This window comes from Pieris napi, chromosome 5 (genome assembly GCF_905475465.1).
Source record: "Pieris napi chromosome 5, ilPieNapi1.2, whole genome shotgun sequence".
Classification (NCBI taxonomy): domain Eukaryota; kingdom Metazoa; phylum Arthropoda; class Insecta; order Lepidoptera; family Pieridae; genus Pieris; species Pieris napi.
The window spans coordinates 4,960,480-4,981,057 of NC_062238.1; the positions used below are offsets into that span (position 1 = coordinate 4,960,480).

General features: G+C 32.8%; 1 protein-coding gene across 1 annotated transcript; it reads left to right on the forward strand.

The window, feature by feature from the left end:
• The first annotated feature begins 9,208 nt into the window (after window positions 1-9,208).
• Window positions 9,209-11,056, forward strand: LOC125049937. Its single transcript, XM_047649480.1, has 5 exons — window positions 9,209-9,350; window positions 9,525-9,618; window positions 9,686-10,078; window positions 10,148-10,555; window positions 10,630-11,056. Exons 1-5 carry the CDS (start codon window positions 9,300-9,302, stop codon window positions 11,022-11,024), a joined length of 1,341 nt encoding a protein of 446 aa, XP_047505436.1. The 5' UTR covers window positions 9,209-9,299; the 3' UTR covers window positions 11,025-11,056.
• Window positions 11,057-20,578: the final 9,522 nt, after the last annotated feature.

Genomic DNA, 20,578 nt, shown 5'->3' on the forward strand with positions numbered 1-20,578 from the left:
TAGGCTGTAATGTAATAAAGCTCAAAAGATATTCATAACCAACCAGACACATAAAATTGGTCTGGAAAACACCTATCTACGTGTATAGCTGTGACCTAATTCAGCGAAGAGGTGGCTAGGGTCGCTTCGCCCTCAGCCTGCCCAAGAGACGACACCTTTCCGCCGCGCCGCCCCCGCGTCTAGACTTTCGTAATGCTACATCAAATATTGTACACATAGCAAATGTACTGTGTCTAGTCTTTTGGACCTTGAAATCGTAAAAATTTCAATTCACTAGGTACTAGTTAAGTGACAAGTAACGTGAATCAGTGATAGTTCAATTAAATTCTAGGGAATGTACATTTCGTCTGCTTAAAGTTGAGATAAAGAACAAAGGTATGCTGTACCCAGTTTCTGATTCTAGCTGGAATGTATACTATTTGGTTCTGTAGTTTATGACGCGAAAGGGATAAGTAAGAATATAGACAAAATAGTAATAATTAAAGACAATCTAACGAGTTTATATTATTAATAATAGAATTAAGCTACCAAATTTATAATGATATTAGGACTGAGACAAAATACCATGAAAGTTTTTATATTAAATTAGTAACCTTAAAGCGATATTCATAAAATGATATATATATATATGTTAGAATAAACAAGGGTGCTCAAATTAAAGCTCTGTAGAAAATGCATAATGAAGTATCGGCTGCAATTTCCACAATATGACGTGTGATCGGCATTTGTTTGTGTAACTGCTAATTATATGTATGAGTGCGTGCGGTGAAAGGGCACGTCTAGACAGGGCACATTATTACAATTTACATTCGCTGTAGGGCCTATAATGAGAGGGCTGTAGACCACTTTGCTTGGGGCTTTGATGAAGATGCAATTTTAGTTTATTATATTGATAAACGAAATCAGTCAGTTGTTCTATTAGTCTGATTCTAGATTTAGACAGTCAAGATTTTTATTTTAAGAAGATTGACTCGGTTCTACTAATTAAAATTATTGCAACATATGAGAAAACTGTCCAAAATACTACTTTATAGAGACCGATTAATATCTTTAGTAACATATTCAGATAGCACTAGACTAGACTGCAATTTAATTTTTTTACTTTCGTAAAAATAAAGAATAATACACTTTTTTGTTTTTTTCTAACATAACATCTAAACCTTGTACAGAGGTTGAATGTTAAGTAATAAATAATAGTTTCATGCTGTGCGGGCAACCAGCTTAGCTTATATTAGCTGCTGTGCTGGATATTAGGTTTTATATTGCCATGCTGTGACGCTAATTAATGGGGCTTTTATTATACGCCTGATCCTTTCATTGTGGTGCCTTGCAGGCATCTCTGCATATTCAAAGGAAAATTATAAAACGTCTAACCTTCTATAGGTAATAAAAACTAGATTCTGCCTGCGGCACCGTATGTTGCTAGAGTTAAAAAGCATGTGTGCGCATATATAGCATGTCAAATAGGTAAATGAAAGTATTAAGAGAAAGAAATTACGGCAGTTGAACGTGGACCAAAGTCCCACTTTGCCACGTGGAGCTGATTGGAGAAGGCCTATGCCAAAGGTAAACGGACAACGATGTCTCATTTAGTTAGTGTTTAAGAATTGTAATATGTATCTTATCTGTGAATATAGGTTTATGTTATTATTATATTTAGTTTTATTTATATGGTTTGCGTAGATATTTTTTTAAATACTACTATAATTCTGATATTAGTACTGTTACTACAAATTATAAGCTTTAATTTTATCGTAGAAATGTAAACGGCTTGCGGAGTAGCTATCAATGAAAAAAAACACTGTCATATAAAATATCCTTGAATGGAGCGAGTCAGTAACTGCACTCCGTTTGGTTTGTCATAATGCGAGGATTTTTCTAAGTTTCATCAAAGACTTCATGGATCCATATAATATTTTGTCTACTTTTCAATTGGATTTTGTATTCTGTGAGTTTTCTCTAGTTATACTAGTTTCGTTTACACTATACCCGTACGGCGAACCAAAATAATTGTTTAACTATATGACTAGAACTATAATGTCGAAAGAAGCATGCTACTTTTTATCATTTTGTGCTTTGATTTATTTCAAACAAATCAAATTCTCTACACCACCCCTCAACATGTCGGGGCCGGGATAAGCTCCTAACAAAACTACAAAGTTCATCAGGCTACTGCTTGGATGGTTTTTAATCCAATTATGCTTTACATTTGAATAATGCTCAAATAGGCCAACTAGACATGGAGATGATTTGCGAATCCGAACGTAATTAATTATTAAAATACTTCATACCCTCACAAAGCTACTTGGAATTTTCCCATTTAAATCCATTACATATACATATTATATACGTATGCATGTGAGACAGTAAATAAACGAAAAACGAAATGTTAGTTTTTTTTTAAACTTCGTTCTTTTAAATATCAGTTTGGCTTTATCTGTGGTGTTAACGATATAGGTGCAAACACTTAAACCAAAAAGTACGCATGTTATTTGAAACTTTTTCATAAACCGGAAACGGAAATCTAATGCGACCTGAATGAAATCGGGAAAGCTCTGAAGCATGAATGTAGTATAATGTTATCTGTTTCTTCTTATTAGAAAATGTGCCGTTAATCAATACTTCTAATTCAAAGTTTAGTTTTAAAGTGTAACGCTTTTACAGACTGCAATGTAAAATGCGCGGGAAAGTCTGCAAGTTGGAATTACGTATTTAATTTTGAGTGCTTTTAATGTTCCAACCAATGATATTGTAACCATTGGAAGAGCGGAGTACCCAGATGTACAGGTCTCCCTTGACTTAGTTCAGGGGCTCCAATATCTGCTAAAAATGTAACTTGTTATTAAATAAAAAAAATTAAATGTTGAATCTATTCCTATTAATAAATATCAGTTTTTTTATTATTATTAATTTTTTATTTATTATATTTAATGCGTTAATTATCCAATTAACATTATTTAAATCATGTTGATGTCACTGATGTGTCGAAATCCTCATTGAATGTACGACATTGGCGTGGTGATCGGATCAAAAAGAACATTAAACGTGTAAATGTTTAAAAGCATGCAAAATGCAGTAAATGGCAATAAGGTCTTTGAATAACCTCCAGACGTTAGCTCCGTTTCGTGTCCCCCGCGTCGGTCTAGACTCTAGACTAGAGTGTACAAACAATGAATGCTTTACGTCATCAGCCTACATCTAAAGGTATATGAGCGATGTCCGCTAAATAATTTCAATGTTATTTGCTTTAATACATTCTATTCTATATTCAAATTTTCTAATGAAATACTGAACGTTAATTTTGTCTGTTGCATTTATATACATACCTGTTGCCCGTGCAGCATATTTCTTGTGGAGAAAGAGAAAACACAAATTTTATTAGAATGAAATATATCAGCTTTTGACTGGTGAAACCTCCGAAATCTAATAAATAGATTTAGAGAAGACCTCGTGAGTCGTAGAACATTTTTGTTCGATTTTCAAATTATGACCAAACCGTTCTTTTTGTAACTTTTAAATTTATCTATGGTAAACAATTTTAGTTCCACGTTTAAAATCCATAAATTGTTAATTCTTTTAACAATTTCAAAAAAAAGAATACCCATAAATATTAAATACAATATAAACACATTCGTAATTCTTTGTTGAATGTTTACCATTACCTACGGCATATGAGCGCTCTACTCTGCAGTCAATTTCTGCAGACAATTTGTCTGTGACTAAAAAGAGTCAAATATATTTTAATTTAGGTGATAATAGGTATGCTAGATGAGTGTCTCGAAGTACACTTAAGTGTAAAAGTGCAGCGTACTGCAGGCTATTATCTATTTCACCTCTAGACGTGTCTCCGCTAGGCACGGCGCGCGCTTTGTAAAGTCTAGACGAATTGCATTATGGAAATTTATATACCTAGACGGCTATTTACACAAACTGAGAACTCAATAGGACGCTTTTATTAACCTTAATGCTGTTGTTTGGGCTGTTCATGTTCTAAAAGGTTGTAGGGAAAGTCTGAGTAATGCCAAATTAATGTAAGACACAATTGTGCAACTATCTATTTATGCTTTTTTATACATTCAAACTTTCGAGTAGTACAAATCCTTATAATTTCATATCTATATTAATAAAGATCGTAAAATGGCTTTATATAAGAAAGAAACATCTAAATAGCTTTCTGGAAATTGATAGGCGTTTGCAACGCGTATATACAGTAGGTATGTAAAGATTACAGGTATATGGAAATCTAGATTGAATTCAATGACTTATTCAGCGAAACACCTGCGCATGCAATCTTTTCTAGGAAATTCTTATCATTTTACAATTCAAAATGACGATTCGTGAGAAATTTTTATAAAACAATATATGTGTGGATTATTGACATACTTGATGAATTTTAAATCAAATTTGAAGAAATGGAGGTTTAGGAGTATTTTTTACGTATTCTTGGTTAATTTTAATTGCTTGATGAAGCTCATCCAACATTTTAGTAAATTTCTGATAAATCTGTAGCTGCAGGCACTTATGCGTACGTACGCGTACTTATAAAGCAGCCACTAAGAAAAAGCCTCTAAGCCTATGCACTAATTACCAAACGTAGCCATATTCAATCTTTTTCGCAATTCTTTTGTTTAGATTTAAGCATTGCTGTTACTACGTCAATTCTTATACATGATCATTCTAGACTTGACTTCCAAGCGTTTCACTTCTCTCACACAGAGCACTCTCTGCAAACGCAATACTGTTCAGCCCAATTTTCCTCTGTGTGTATTCCTAAATGCAAGCGACGTCAAATGGCGTACGCCACGACCCCACGCATCGCACGTCCTATTTTTTGCTGAGCAGATTGGCGTAATCGCAGACGTCGACGCGCCAACCGTTAGTTACGACCACTCCACTTTAAACCTCATCCATTTTAATTTAACAAAAGTGCCGGCCGATAGCGCGGAGGAAGCACTCATTTCCGTCGGCAACTTGCCTCTGAGTCACGTCTCCCTTCGACAAAAAATCACCCCAAATTCTAACTTTCCATTTTGCGCGCCGAGCTCATAATTTATATAAGTTGAATATCGAAGAACACGTGCAACTTCACTATACATTATGAATAAAAACTTACACCTGATTAAACCCGAAAATGATTACTTCACTTCTCGAAGAAACACTACTCATTTTGAAATGGTAGGCATTAAAGGCCAATCATCTGTTTTAAATCAATGAAGTCACAGAAATGTGTTTTCCCCAAGCACAACTTTAGGCCTCTAAACATCATCAACATTACGCAAGAATGATAAACAATTGTCTGAATGTCATCACGTTCAAAGGAAGGACGTCCGAATTAAAAAAACATCGCGACAAGTGACACAATGAAATAATCACGGTCGTGCAGTTTTGGGCGTGTATTGTAATTATTGGAAGTTGCATAACGGTGCTCCATTAACGTTAACCCTCGTCTGTGACGTCACGTCACCTAATGCTATTTGGCCGGCGACCGCGTCGCACCGTCTGTCTCCCAATTCCAGGGCTGACATCACTTGAAAATTAGAACGATAAACGATTTTCATTCATGCGGTAATGTTGTATTTTCGTTACTCCAACGACTACGACGCACTTTATAGAAGCTAGTTACAATATTTAATAGTATATTTATAGATTTTTTATTTATATACTTGGTAATCTCATTCACACTTCCGTGCAACATTCTTAATAAGGAATTGGATGTTTCACTTCAGCATTTTTGTAATTTGAAATACATTATAGTTCTACATATGCTCAATAGGAAACTTTAGTCAGGCATCTATTCAAAGAACAACTATTTATTATGGATATCATTCATAATTATTTAAATATATATATATTTCAAAAAAATTACCGTAGTAAATGTTTTAGGAAACCTACCAATTTTAATGTGGTATTATATAAGTATGTGGTATTATATATTATATAAGGTCAAATGTGGGTTAAAGAGTAAATGACTTAGCGACAGGGAAATGCAGTTGAAAAGATACAAGATTATGTTACTCATAGAGCAAGATAAACAATATTAATTTGTCATTGTATTAAATTATAATATTTTTATTTGTGTTTTTGGCTATTATTGCAATTATGCTAATTGTATAGATACTATTATTTTAACTATAAATATAAATAAATAAAGTCGTATTTGTATCACACTAGTAGATAGGTGCATGCATGGCTTATATGTGTAGGAATATTATAATTGTACCTTTTCCTAGTTTGACTTCTTGCAAATATTTGTAATGTGTAAAAGTATATATGAAATTCGATTTAAAAAAGTGATGTTACATTCTGAAAAAAAAAACTACAACCTTTTAGATCTGAGCCTCAGATTTCTGTTGCGTGGTCATTTGTTCTTTCTAATAGGCAAGTATGTCATCAGCCTAATGACTATTCGGGTCTAAGACATTCCGGTTTCCTCATAATGTTTTCCTTTACAGACACAGACAAAACGTCCATTGACGCACAGTCTGGATTCGAAGCGACAACCTCAGGAAAGATAGAGAGATTTGCTTTAAGGAACTCTGCTATTTTTAAAAGAAAGTAATTTTTTTATAATTAAATCAATGTATTATGTGTCAAAATATAGCTTAGGAAATTACAAGCCCTGATTCACATGCACCTTGAACTGACCTTACTATACCTGAGTACCGACTTCGACTGCAGTGTTTGTTAGGGCCGATTTACATTATCTTAGTGTTTAGGAGAGTGCTTTAGTACAACTTGAAAGGCAAGTTCTTTAGCGTAGCGTTTACTAAAGCAAGTAGCGTTTATATGTTTCAACTAAAGTACTATCCTAAACTATACAACTTATAACGTAAAATTGCAGTCTTGGTAAGTTTTTAATACTCAATTAAAATAGGTGTTATTGAGTTAATAATTATTGCTATTTTATGTAGAGCATCGAATATTTATATGCAAGAAAATCTGTTGTTTCTTTAACCCAAAACAAATAATGTGACGCCGACAACAGAATCTTCTACTGAGAATGCTACCGTCCCGTACGAACTTCTCATGGCTGGGCATTTTTTTAAATTCTTCAGATCAATATAGTTTATTACTCAGGTGAATTTATTCGTTAAAAACCATAAAATATTTTCTCTTTACTATAGTATAGATATAGATTCACGAATTGATTGATTGATGAAAACGCCGCATTTGTATCTAGGCTAGTTGGTAATGAGTGAATTGTTTAGACACTTTATAGCAAGTGTATACAAAGCTTAAAAAATATACGGGCTGATTGAAGTCTCGTCTCAAGATAGCAGACATATTCAGACAATAGAGTTCACAAAGCAATATACCTACTTATACGATACAGGTTGGCCTTGCCCTTGAATGCCACCGTGTGACCTCCAGAGTCATTCTCACCCCCAAACTCACCCCACACACCCACTTGATAAATGAGCCTTGTAATCATCTTATATACACGTTATGTATACTTTTAGGTTCAAACATTATTATTATATTATTTTAAAACTTATATTTGTAATCAAATAACGTTATATCTTCTTATTGCATTACAATAATCTATCATTGTGACATAGATATTAATTAAACAGGACAAAGACGTAAATTTCATTATTATTATCTTAACTACCGATTTCATAATTAAAATATCATTTTTGATAATATTGAAATATTTTATTATATTATATTTGGTCCTTACATATGAAATTGGCGTTTTGTATGGGAGGAACAAGAAGTGTTTTTTTTAAATAGAATATATTTATTAATCAAAGTATTTTTGCTATCTATGCACTTTTGCCATCTTATAGGTAGTTCATTAATGCCTTTACTAAAAAGACCATTCGGACGGGAATCAATGAAATCTTTGAAGGCTTCGACTGCCCGATCAGAGTTGATTTTTTTACCGTGCAAGATATTTCGAAATTATCTAAATTCGTAATCTGTTGGAACAAGGTCCAATTGAAGCTCCTCTAATTTGGGAGCAGTAGTTGTGCAGTGTGTGGTCAAGCGTTGTCGTGAAGCAGCAGTGGCCAAGAACGATTCACCAGCCTTGGTGTTCAGCAGCTAGCTTTTCCATCATGGTTTGCAGTTGCTGTCAATAGACATCTGCCGTGATCGTGTGGCCAGATTTAAGAAAGTTATCGTAAACGACCCACTAGTAACTTTTCGGCAATTTCAATTCTGCTAGTAAATTTTCGCTTGGGGCACGATTTGGCTGGTTCGGCTGGGTTCAGCCAATGCGATGAGTGCTTCCGATTATCGTACAGGATCCAATTTTCATCACAGGTAATAATTCGATTTAAAATCCCATCATTATTGTGCCGGTTGAGTAATGTAACGCAGCAGTCGACGAACGTTTGTCGATATGCTTCACTCAATTTGCTTCAAGTGGATTAATACAGTTTTATCACTAACACCGCAGCCTGCGGCTAACTCAGACGTAGTTTGCGATGGATCCGCTTCAATAATATCCTTCAATTCTTCGTTATCAACTTTGGTCTCCGGCCGTCCACGGGCCTTGTTCTGCAGGTCGAAATTTCCAGAACGAAAACGTTGGAACCAAAAACGCACTGTGGTTTGTTTTTCGACACCGCCGCCATACACATAATTAACGCTACGAGCCATGTCGATTTTATGTTTTCCATTTTTTCAAGTGACGCAAAGAAAAAAAAAATTGGGGAAAATGAAATTAATCATGGTTTTCGAAAAACAAATGCACGAGAAAATAGCTGTAAAAATTTGAATTTGGAATTCCTAACCAAAGAGGAGATATTTGAGGTCAAAGTGGCCAGTAGTACGACAAAACGTCAATTTCATACTACGTATGAAATAAAAAAATTATAAAAAATACTTACGTATGAAATTGACATTTTTGACAATCTAATATTAAAATTGGTATCCTAAAGACTAGGCTTTAGCGTGCGACTCTTATTGTCATCCTCATCCTGAGGTCGTAGGTTTGAATCCCGTCTGAGCACCAATGAACTCTTTATCAGTGTATGTAAAGGAAAACATCGTGAGGAAACCGGCATGTTTTAGACCCAAGCTGTTAGCGGCATGTGCCAAGCGCAGAAGACTGATCATTTGCAAAAAGATGTGTAAATTTATTTGTAATTTTCTGTAAAATAATAAGTTGAAGGAATTTTGCGTCGTCAATCATGGACACGTGTAACAATTATGGTATTACATCAACATAAATAACCAACGTTTTATGACATGTTATAAATACTAAAATTGTCGGGATTCCGAATACTAAATCTATTATAAATAGGCCGGGAACATGAATTTTATTCAGACGCACATATGTAACATTCATAATGTCTGTAATAATTATAAGAACACTGTGTTTCGCTATTATAGCCGTTCAGGTAAAATTTATATTTTTCCTGTTTTTTATTATTATTCATATTGTCTTAGAACCCTTTAAACTATCGTATTAACTTAACCTATTTGTTTTAATAAATTAAACTTGAACTTAGTAGATCCAGTATTTAAGCTTACATTCTTGTTATTGTTTTTTTTTCTTTCACGTTTTAATTAAGGGTTCAGTAAATGGACGATATATTGGGAAAGATTATTTCTTTAACTATATTTTGGATAATCTTACGCCCCAAAATGAAGCGTTCTGGCCTAGTGGTAAGTTTAAGAAAAATAAATAGCTTTAAGTTTTAAATAACTTATAACAATACCTCTTATTTTTAAGGAAACTTCAACCCGGAAAGTCCCTGTATAGATAAAAGCTCATTTGTAAGAAAAGATCTTGAAGAAATCGTTGATTATATGTACGAAGAATTAAAGTTAAACGAAAGTATTTCCAAAGCATATGTTCCCAAAGCTAAAGAAATACAAAAGAAATATATAAATCAACTTGAAACTTTCGATGAATGGTTTAAAGGCCAGCCGGAACATCTGAAGCATATTATCGAAAGCCTGATGGACAGGCGTCATTTTTTGGAACCGCAAATCAAAAAAGTCGGTAATACATTGAAGAATTATGATTCTTTGAAAAAACATATAGATCGACAACAACATGAATTAGACAAACTGACATTAAAACTTAAACGTTTTAAAAATATATGCCACGCAAACTGTCCTGGTATGTACAAATGTAATTAATTTATAATAAACCACTCTATATAAGAACATTTTAAATGTAATTTTTCAGGTATTGTTACAAGATTGAGTGCTCAGAAGGAGCACTCATTATACTATTGTGGAACTGCTGCAGAAATTAAAAACATTTCTACGGCTGAATTAATGACATACGTTAATACTATTTTAAAGCCTGACTTATTAAAGGAATTAACGAGTTTTGATGCAAAATATGAAAAGGACATAGACACTCTAGAAGAAAATATCAAAGATATAGCTTTGAAGGATTATGGTCGACTATTAGTAGATATACTTCGTTTCCATGATGAGTACAATCATTATTATAAATTATTTGACGTTGATATTGAGTCTTACAAAAATGAAGTTGATGAAAAACTTTTATTTATGGATGGGAAACTGGCACAATTAAATGCAGCTACAGAAAAATATAGGAAATATTGTTTGCAGTGTGATGAAAACTGTAAGTGTATTTTCTGAGATATAATCTCTTTCCCAATTAGAATAATTTAATTTAAATTTCTTGCAACCTTTCAGCTCCAATGCTCTTTTCATGGAAACACATAACGGACATTAACGAGAGAAGCAACAGCGGCAATTTGGAGCCACAACATAATTTATTGAATGATGTTATCAAGTCCAAAATAGAAAAAATTCACCAGCAGTCACTAAGTGACATTGAGAAGATATTTTCCGAATTAGACATAAAAATTGATGAAATGAAGCAACGTAATACAAATGTCACTAACTTTAAACCTATACAAGAAGATATCAAGAAAGATTTTCGTAAAGAAAAACAATTATTTAATGATCTTAAAAGTGTGGTCTCGAAGGAAAGTATTGACAATTTCTTATCACTCGACAACGAAGCTTCTAAGTTAGATGTAAGCATTGGCGATACTTTAAGAGAAGTTAAAAAGCTGATATTATGATTTTGCCTGTAGGTAATTTAAGTTATTATTAAATGTTAAATTAATGTAATAAAATTTTAATAAAAAAATAAAATAAAATTAATGTGTAATAAATGTTAAATTTTTCTTTGCTAGTAATTCGAGCAATACACATCAAGCATATTAACCAAAAAAGTTAAATGCAATGAATAATACATGTTTGATGCAAATAAATGACAGAATTTAATGAAAAATCACGTCTCATTTTTATTTCCAAAATAATTTTTGAAATTGCTTTGGCCCCTTTAAAATGAATCGTTATGATGCATTTATAATGTAGGGTGAGCGACCGACGGCAGCCAATTACCAATACAGCGCTCCTCGATAAATCTGAATTGGTAGGTATTGTGCGCGGGCGCATACAAAAGTGTTACTTATTGGAAATTGAATTCATGAAAGATAAAATAGTAGCGCGTTGACCTACAGTATGTGATACCTACATATTCGGCAAATTATAGCTTAAAACACTAAGTAGCGGTTCAGTTTTTTACCTACTTTGTTGAATGCGCTTAAAATGTTAACTTAAATTCGCTGTTATAAGACTTCTCTTATATATCTTAATAGTCGTTTAGATTGTTGTCTAATTGTTTGCTTTACTTCACAAGGACACAATTTTGAAAGGAACTAATTGTTTTCTGCGCCGCTTCGGATGAGGTTTACAATTTTAAACGGTAACAATAAAGCCGTTCTTTCAAGTTTTAACAAAACTGTCTGCATTTGTACGGTCTGCAGACTGTCCAAAATGCATGAAGCGATAAATTTATCCGGTCTGGCAGACATGAATGTGAAATTAAACGTTTATGGAGGCCTTAAACCGAAGCGACATTGGTTGCACTGCGACGGCCGACCGCGCCGCTTGAATAACGAACATTGTGCCAATCTTTTCATTTGCTAATTATATATTGCAACATTCCTATATTTTTGTACTCTTGTAACATATGCAACCTTTACTGTTAATCTTATCATATACACCAACATTATAAGGATCATAAATGTAATATATAAAATTCTCGTGTCACAATGTTTGATCCCATACTTCTCCGAAACGGCACGACCGATTCTTATGAAATTTTTTATGCATATTCAGTGAGTCTGTGAATCGGCTACTATCTTTCTTTCAAATGTTAAGGATGGTCCACCTCTAGATTTTCATTTTTTAGATCAAAATTTTATGATACAACATACAAAAATACATACAACCCTTAATTTTCACCCCTCTACGATAAATCCCTATTTTTTTTGTTAATTAAAATATTATGATTTGAACTCTGAGGTTTATATAGAGAAAAATTCATAGAAAAACCTAAAAAGTTTTCATTCCAGAAACCAAACAGTCTCTAGGGTAGCATAGAAAAATGTTCCATGTTGGTATGTACTAAAAGGTAGGCTAAGTAAAATCTAATTTAGGAGAAACGAAAGTCGCGAAAGGGCAGCTATTAATCTATATTATACACAACCAAATATTTTTAGGATACTTGGGATTGCTACACCGGAGTATAATTAAATTTAAAACCAATTGTGTAATACGTGTACAGTAATAAGAAAAAAGTAATTTGTGGTAACACGGAGTGGGTCGGTCCGCCGCTGGGTGCAGGGTGCATCCACCGTCTGTCGGCAAGGGCATGCATCGTCCTTGCGTCGCCCGCTCTGACCTCAGCGTGTCCTACGGCCGACCGGGACGTACACCTCTACTGAATAACTCCTTACCTCATCGAAACCTAAAATGTAGGTAATATACTTTCCAAACTTTTTCTATGAAACTGGCACACTCCTGTTCTTTACGTCTGTTCGTAGACGTTTTCACTGGTGTTACGTTTTAGTTAATAGACATGGTAGCTCCTTATTGACGATATATATGATATTTTTGTTATACAACTTCTCTAATAATACAAATTATTTTTTTTTTTTGAGTTTCTGATGAAATATTATATTAATTAATAAATTAATAATTAATTAATTAATTATACAGGGGTCTAGGCTCAGAATATGATTTTGTCCCATTCGGTGTCGAGACCCTTGGTCCGTGGGGTCCTAACGCTTTAAGGCTTTTCAAAGAAATTTCAAAAAGGTTAGTCGACATCACAGGAGACCGAAGATCTGGCAGCTACCTCGGACAAAGAATTAGTCTAGCAATTCAAAGGGGGAACGCTACCAGTATCTTCGGAACGTTGCCTAAAGGGACTCCTTTTAATGATATATTTTAGTTTATGTTAAGTTTAGTTTTTTTTTTTTTCAATCTAAATAATTGTTATTAATTAATACAAATTATTATTTCAATACAAATGTACTTGGAAAGGGATGTGTAGTTAGATTTTATCTTGTTTTTGTGTTTATTTTTTAGATTGTTATGTTTGTATTATAATTCCCGTTGGTAAATATTGTTAAATATTAATGAAATTAATTTTTTTTTGCTTTTTTTTTAGTTTTTCTCTTTAACAAGGGTTGCCTGGAAGAGATCGCTTATTAGCGATAAGGCCGCCCGTTGCATCCCTTATAATTTTTATGTATTGTGTTTTTATTATTTGCAACGAAGTGTAAATAAATAAATGATTAAAAATAGCACATATACCATTATACAGCCTCTAAGTTTTAGAAGACTTAATAACCTCCATTTTATAATTAACAATAATTATAAATTAATAAGTCTGTGTGAAATAAGAGATTTTGTTAAAATAATGAGACAAGAGATTTCTTAAACTGCGATAAACTTGAAATTTGACTTTTACAACAACCTTTACCTGCTGTATACAATTTTATTGTTCTCAAATGCTGAATCATTTCCAAAGGACAGCTGAAGGTCTACGGACACTGCACCTTACCACAAAGAACTTGACTGTTTGTACTTACCTGACGCACACTTGATCTCACATTAAACGAAAAACCGTATTTAATTACCTTAATGAAAATATATTACACGTAAAAAGGCTTTATTACTTTTTGTATGTAACTTACATTTATTTGTTTTTTGTCTTAAATTTATAACAATCTTAATAAATGCTATAATACAAATACCTAATTGTATGTGGATTAATTATAATTAATATCGACTTCTTTCTATGACTATAATTAAAAGCATTATATATTATTAAGTACTTCTTAATTGATAATTTAATATTATTATAGAAAATTATATCTTTTTATATTGTTGATTCCTCTACGTATAAATACATATTCAATTTTTAAACGATGTCCGGTGTTCTTCACTGTTCACCACCGGACTTCCTTGTTTATCGGTTTATGGGAAATTTTATATAAAACGCAAATGTTCAATGCCTATAACCTACAACGGACGTTTTGAATGAAAAGTAAAAATGTTACTTAACCTTACTAAATTAAAATAACTTACAGTTTCTTATATTGTTGAAATATACAATTTCAGGTAGGTTAAGATTAAATTTAGTGCGTAGTAACAAATAAGTCGATGTTTACCGTTGAAATAAATACGTATGATAAGTTTAGTTAAATAAATGTACCTACCTAATTGCTTTGGTTACTATGTAATCTATATTGCGTAGACACCACGTGCCAACTGCATTGTCATGAAGTCATCATCATTAAAATGGTCACTGGGTCAAAGACAAAAGGATAAAAGGTCAAAGGTCAATGCACTTGTAGAAACCAAGAATGAATTAATTTACACTCATATAGCGAAAAGAAAACTAGTGTAGCCTTTGAAACTTCAAATAAGCGAATAATGTGGTGAAAATCTTTTAAAATAAGAAATATTTTTTTAAAGCAAAGACAAAAAGATACTTGACATATAATGTTTAAATAAAATTTTTCATGTCAAAATTACATCTATTTCATTTTTTATCATCAAAATCGAGATTCAGCGCTATGTTTAACACCGATATTTAAAATCAAATACGTTTTTAACACAGTTTTCGTCACGAACAAAATGCATTATAAATGATTTTACTCATGCATTGTTCGCTATAATTATCCTTTAGCACTGACCGCAAGTAAAAGGTATATTGCTTGACAGCATGACACCTTTTAAAATATCAAATAACCCTTCTCTATTGTCCCGCTTCAAAATAAAAATATCTGAAAGGCTACCCACGCTTACATCATTTCAGTGTCGAATAATCCGTGCATTGACGTTGCAAATGCACCCATAATCTGGTAAAAGGACATGCAGCGACACCCCGGCGCGCATACATTACGATGCGCTTCTATCTGGCGAACTTTTATACCTTTTATTGACCGCCGGATGAAATTTTGTTCATCTACAGTAGGTTTTTATACATTTGAAATATTACCTTCCAACAATTCAGACACATTTTTTTTACGAAAACATGTACTTAGCCGCCTTAGAACTGAAAAAATATTCCATCGAGAAGCGAATCCGGTTTCCGAACCTTAAGGTTAAAATTAAATAGGTTTCTCGAATAAGCCACGGAGGTGGTAAACCTATAGTTACGATAACTTTTAATAGGAGGCTATTTGCCTGAGATTCGCATATTATAAAATTATGCAAACTATATCTTTGTCGCAAACACATAATGTCTCTATTGATATAGAGCAACAAGAAAATTTATGGCAGGTGGGTATTGAGAGCCACTAAAAACAGCAAGAGATGCTATAGTACAATGCACTATTTATTCTATAATACTATGAATAAATGAATGGGATGAATGTCGAACACGAAATATTGTAACCGACCGATTGGTTCACGTACTACATCCACGGCAGAGGGTGGTTTGGACACTGCCAACTCCCTAAGTGAAATTGTTGTTAGGAGAAAATCATATTTTGGCCGGATGCTTGACTTAACTATGTGACCTCATTTGTAGTTGAACATGCTTAACACTAGACGAATAAGACAGTGCATAAAAAATATTACAGATTAGTTCGCATTTAAGAATTTATTCCATCGACAATTTAAATGAGTTTGAATGAATTAGAAACTTGTATTATTTTTGTTTCAAGTTAAGATTGCTCGTAATAATATTATGTCTAGAGTCTAGACTCTAGACGATGAAAAAAAGACAATAAAGAACCAAGCATAATATTAGTGATCGCTGATCACATACTTAAGAAGCAATTCGTTGCTCAAAATCTTTTACTAATGGAGATAACATGTATTTCTTTGTTACAATTTTCATTCCCGTTTATTAGGCTGTCAGACGTCTACCCTAAATTTAGTGCAAGTTAGGTGCGTCGATATTGCGTAATCGTAGTAGGGGGTAAATGGGCGCGGCGCGGGCGAGACGCGAGGGGGGTCGGCGGTATTTCGGCCTTCCTGAAGAGCCTTCAGCCTGACGCGACGGCCCGTCTAGACGTCTGGCAGCTACCATGTGTCGCAAGACCTATTATAAAATTCGTGTTACTTTAAGGCATTTGTGACTCGCGCTTAATGATATTTGTTTAATAATTTGTTTAAACTGTAAAATAGAATCAGTAATTTTAATTCATGTCTTCCCTATGCTGTACTACTTTATTTCAGCTATTTCTTATTAATTTTTTATATGTTGGCTGACCTTTATATTAAATAAATAGGTATATGCTTAAAGGAAGATTAGTCCTTATTTATTGCATTATCATACAGTTTTAAGTAAATGAACATAATATATAAAATATGCCATATTTCACTAAAACTAATAAATAATAATAAAATGTACATATAAAAAAACATATAATACTAAATAAACGGTTAAATTGGTAAGGCCTAATAGATTAAAGTTAATTACTTTGGCCTGCAAGTTAAATTAGGGGAGCACAAAGAAAGCATTGTATGTGTATATCAAACATATCGTATGCATTATTTGTAGCGTAGTGTTCATGACAGCAACTATAGAGTATTTTGTCTTTGCATAGTAATTGTCCTGCTGTGTATTGGTTGGGGCGAGGTGACGCACGAATAAATCCGTGTCGAGACAAGGTCGACGCGACGTGGCCGCGAGGACGCGCGACTATTTCACGCCTCATAATCACATAATATAGCTATTAGGTCTTTTCATATTGACTGCTTTTCATATAACAAAAAAAAAGAGTTCAACTAAAACCTATGAAAGTTAGGTCTTTAATACTTCAGATTTCCTTCTTATTTTTCAAAACAAGTCAATCTGATTTATTTAATATAGGCTCTGCGTAGTGTTTTTAAGAAAAAAATCAGGATTTCAAAAAATATTTTAAGTTAAAAAAAATAGCAGACCGTGAAATTATTATCCTATCCTATACCTCTCAGGTAAATCTAATTCGTCTTAAATTTATGTTACAAATTAATTAGTTTAGTACTATGTAATTATTTAAAACAAAAGTTATTTCAGCAGAGTGGCACTTTGATGTTTTATTGCTTTTTTGTAATACCGTCAATATGAATAGAATATATCGCAGTCGATGCAATTTTGTACCGCGACGGCCGCTATACTAAACAATAGCAGACAGCCATGAGTCACGAAAACCCGTGGCTAGTCTGTACTCCCCGTGTCGCGTCATGGAGCATGTTTACGCTTAGCTTTATGCGTTCCACACATTTTTTATCATGTCTGTAGGAAATTTTCTGAAATAAAGATTTTCATATAAACTTAAAGAGATCGTAATTAAAATATTTATAAGGAGACCGAGGAGAATTATGACGATTTTTAGGAACCTATTGTATATTAAATACATATAATACGCATACAATAAATTACGGCGCATTTACGCATACAGTAATTTATTATTTACGGCGTCATGGAACGAAAACAAAAAGGCAGTGCAGTGTAGTACTGTAGCTAAAACTATTTATGCAACGACATTCCATTTCACCTTTAAGGCTGCCTTAACCTACAAGCAATAAATAAAATGAATGTAGCTGCTTCTTTTACCATTACACAAGTGTCTTAAGACCTCTTACAGGACATCAACAATGTCGTCCCTTACTTATTTTTAAACTCGTCAAGGTTTTTAAACTCAACAGAATTTTCCAAGTTCCGTCTGCAAAAGCCAACCTAGGAGTTCAGGCACCTATCTTTCGAATTATTCGCGATTATAACGGATTAAACAGTACTTATTCGGAGCTGGATGTATTCGGTAGTTGGCTGATTAATATTAAAGAAAGCATTGTTAGGTGCCTATCTCATACCTAATCCGCTGTTTTGCTGGTAATTTTTTTCTGCTTAACAAAATTTCTAATTTGTATAAATTTTCTTTGTAAATCTTTATTTTTTGTAACATTTATGTTAACCAAAATTGTCACATATTCTGGATAAGAGTTTGCAACATATACCGTTATTAGGTGTGATGTGGTAAACTTGAATAAATAAATATCTACCAAAATTGTTTATTGAATTAAATTTCTATTTTTATTTAATATTATGTTATTTTAGTAAGTACATGCAAACCAAATTATCAAAGTTCTTCGTTAGAAAGAAACGTGGATTTTTTTAAATGATATTTTTAATTTAAGAAATAAAATTAATCTTAGGTGTCACAACTTACCTTTGTATGATGGGATTTTATGAGTAGTAATTTATATTTTTGTAGATTTTCTTAGAAACCATAATGCTGTGATTATTTTTTAAGTGTAGATATAGATTACTCATACAACTCATAGATAAAAAATGTTTCTTGACGTACCTATGTCATTACATTAAAATAAAAATTCTCCTTGGTCTCTAAAATCCTCGGTCCCTAAAATATTTTCACTTTGTGAAATTAAATATTTGGTTCTCGTTGCATGTGGTTAAAAGCATATTCAACACTAATAGTAGTAAGTATTACTTACTTAGCCCTTATACAAAAGACTTATAATAAAAACTATCTTCAATCCTATAAATCCCCTTTAGTTATTTAAAATAAAACTGGCAGCCGATTAGTCGTTGCCTGCATCGGAATGTAGTCAGTAGGAGATCAATGATGTTTAAATGCGCTATCAGCACTTGATTTCATGAATAAAGTAACCTTGAAAATACTACTTTCTAGAGCGTCTACTTTTTTGAACTGTTGGTCGTCTGGCATTGTTATCGTCATACGCTTTTAAAATATACATTATATAAAATATATATTGTATAAGAAAACAACAATAGATTAAAATTTACATAAATTGCGACATGAAATTATATCTGCATATGACATACTAGTAGACTCGGTCAAGCGTTGCTGTGGCTTAAATTTTTGTTATATTACATAGTAGTAAAATATTCAAGAGAAAAGGCAGGAGAACACCAATCCACCATGCTTTTTGGTGGTTGCATCATTAAATTGTAGCTTTTGTGAAACGTTGGTAATTATTTTGATAAGGATCAATACCTAGGTACGATTAAGGAGCCTTTTCTAGCGGTGGTATTTTAATTTAAAAATAATAATAAAAGGACGCTTATTGTGACGTAACTATAAAAGATAGAGACATGCTGTCGTGACATTTTTTATAGATAGTGATGTGTCCTGAAAAATTGTAATACATCATTTTGTTCTATCATTAATAGTTTTCGCAGCGCACACGATTGAAGGAAGTTTTATTTTTTATTTTTTTACACCTTGGGTTAGATTATTCAAGTTTTAGTAAGCATCCCAAATTTGTTTGAAAATGTAACATAGCCTATGTCACTCGGAAATAGTGTAGCTTGGCAACGGTTAAAGAATTTTTGAAATCGGTCCAGTAGTTTCGGAGCCTATTCATTTCAAACAAACAAAAAATCAAACCTTTCCTCTTTATAATATTAGTATAGACTACTGTTATATATAAAAATAGGCAGATCGACCGTCCCCATTTTCTATAGCAAAAATAGATCTCCTAAAATTATCAAATTACACTTTCTCTTGTTCGATCACATGTTTTTTCTATCCCAAAAGCAAACATAAATCAGGTCAAAATACTTGTACTTACACCTGCTATATCTAGGTATCTAGTACGTCAATAACGCGTTATCAGAAATGATAACACTTGATACGGTTCGTTTGTAGAACGCTTCACATTGTCTGGCCAAACATTTGCAAAAGGCATGTATACTTATAAATCCATTTTACGCTAGTTCTGTGTGTCTTTTGGGTTGGACTTTGGACTGGACGAGTTTTGAAATGGAGGAATTATTTATATTATTTATTATAATTACAAATGTATCTATAAAAGTACTTGTAGTGGTACCCAGTAGAAAATAGGTCCTCATTTTGGGCACTGAGTAAAAAATTATTTAATACGAATATAACTCCAAAAATACCGACAAAGGAATCTCCGTCGATTGTGCCATTTTTTGGCCAAATATTCAAACTTGCATTTACTTTTAAAAATTTTAATTACGTATATGTATTTACATAATTAATACATATTTAAAAAAAATTGATGAGACAATTGAATATTATTAACATTCAGTTAAAATTAAGAAATCGGAGTTAAAATAAAAACGTTTACTTAACTCTATGATCATGTTTAATTTTAAGGTCTTTGACCTAGTCTGTTGGCGCCAACGGCATCAGTGCAGCTTTGGGCAAATAGTTCTTAAATTTTATGACTTTTAAATTGCTCATATTTATTTTTACTCGACTAGTCTGGTGGGAGATTGGTCTTTATCATTATAATATATTTTATAGTGAAACTTTACATATTGTATAAA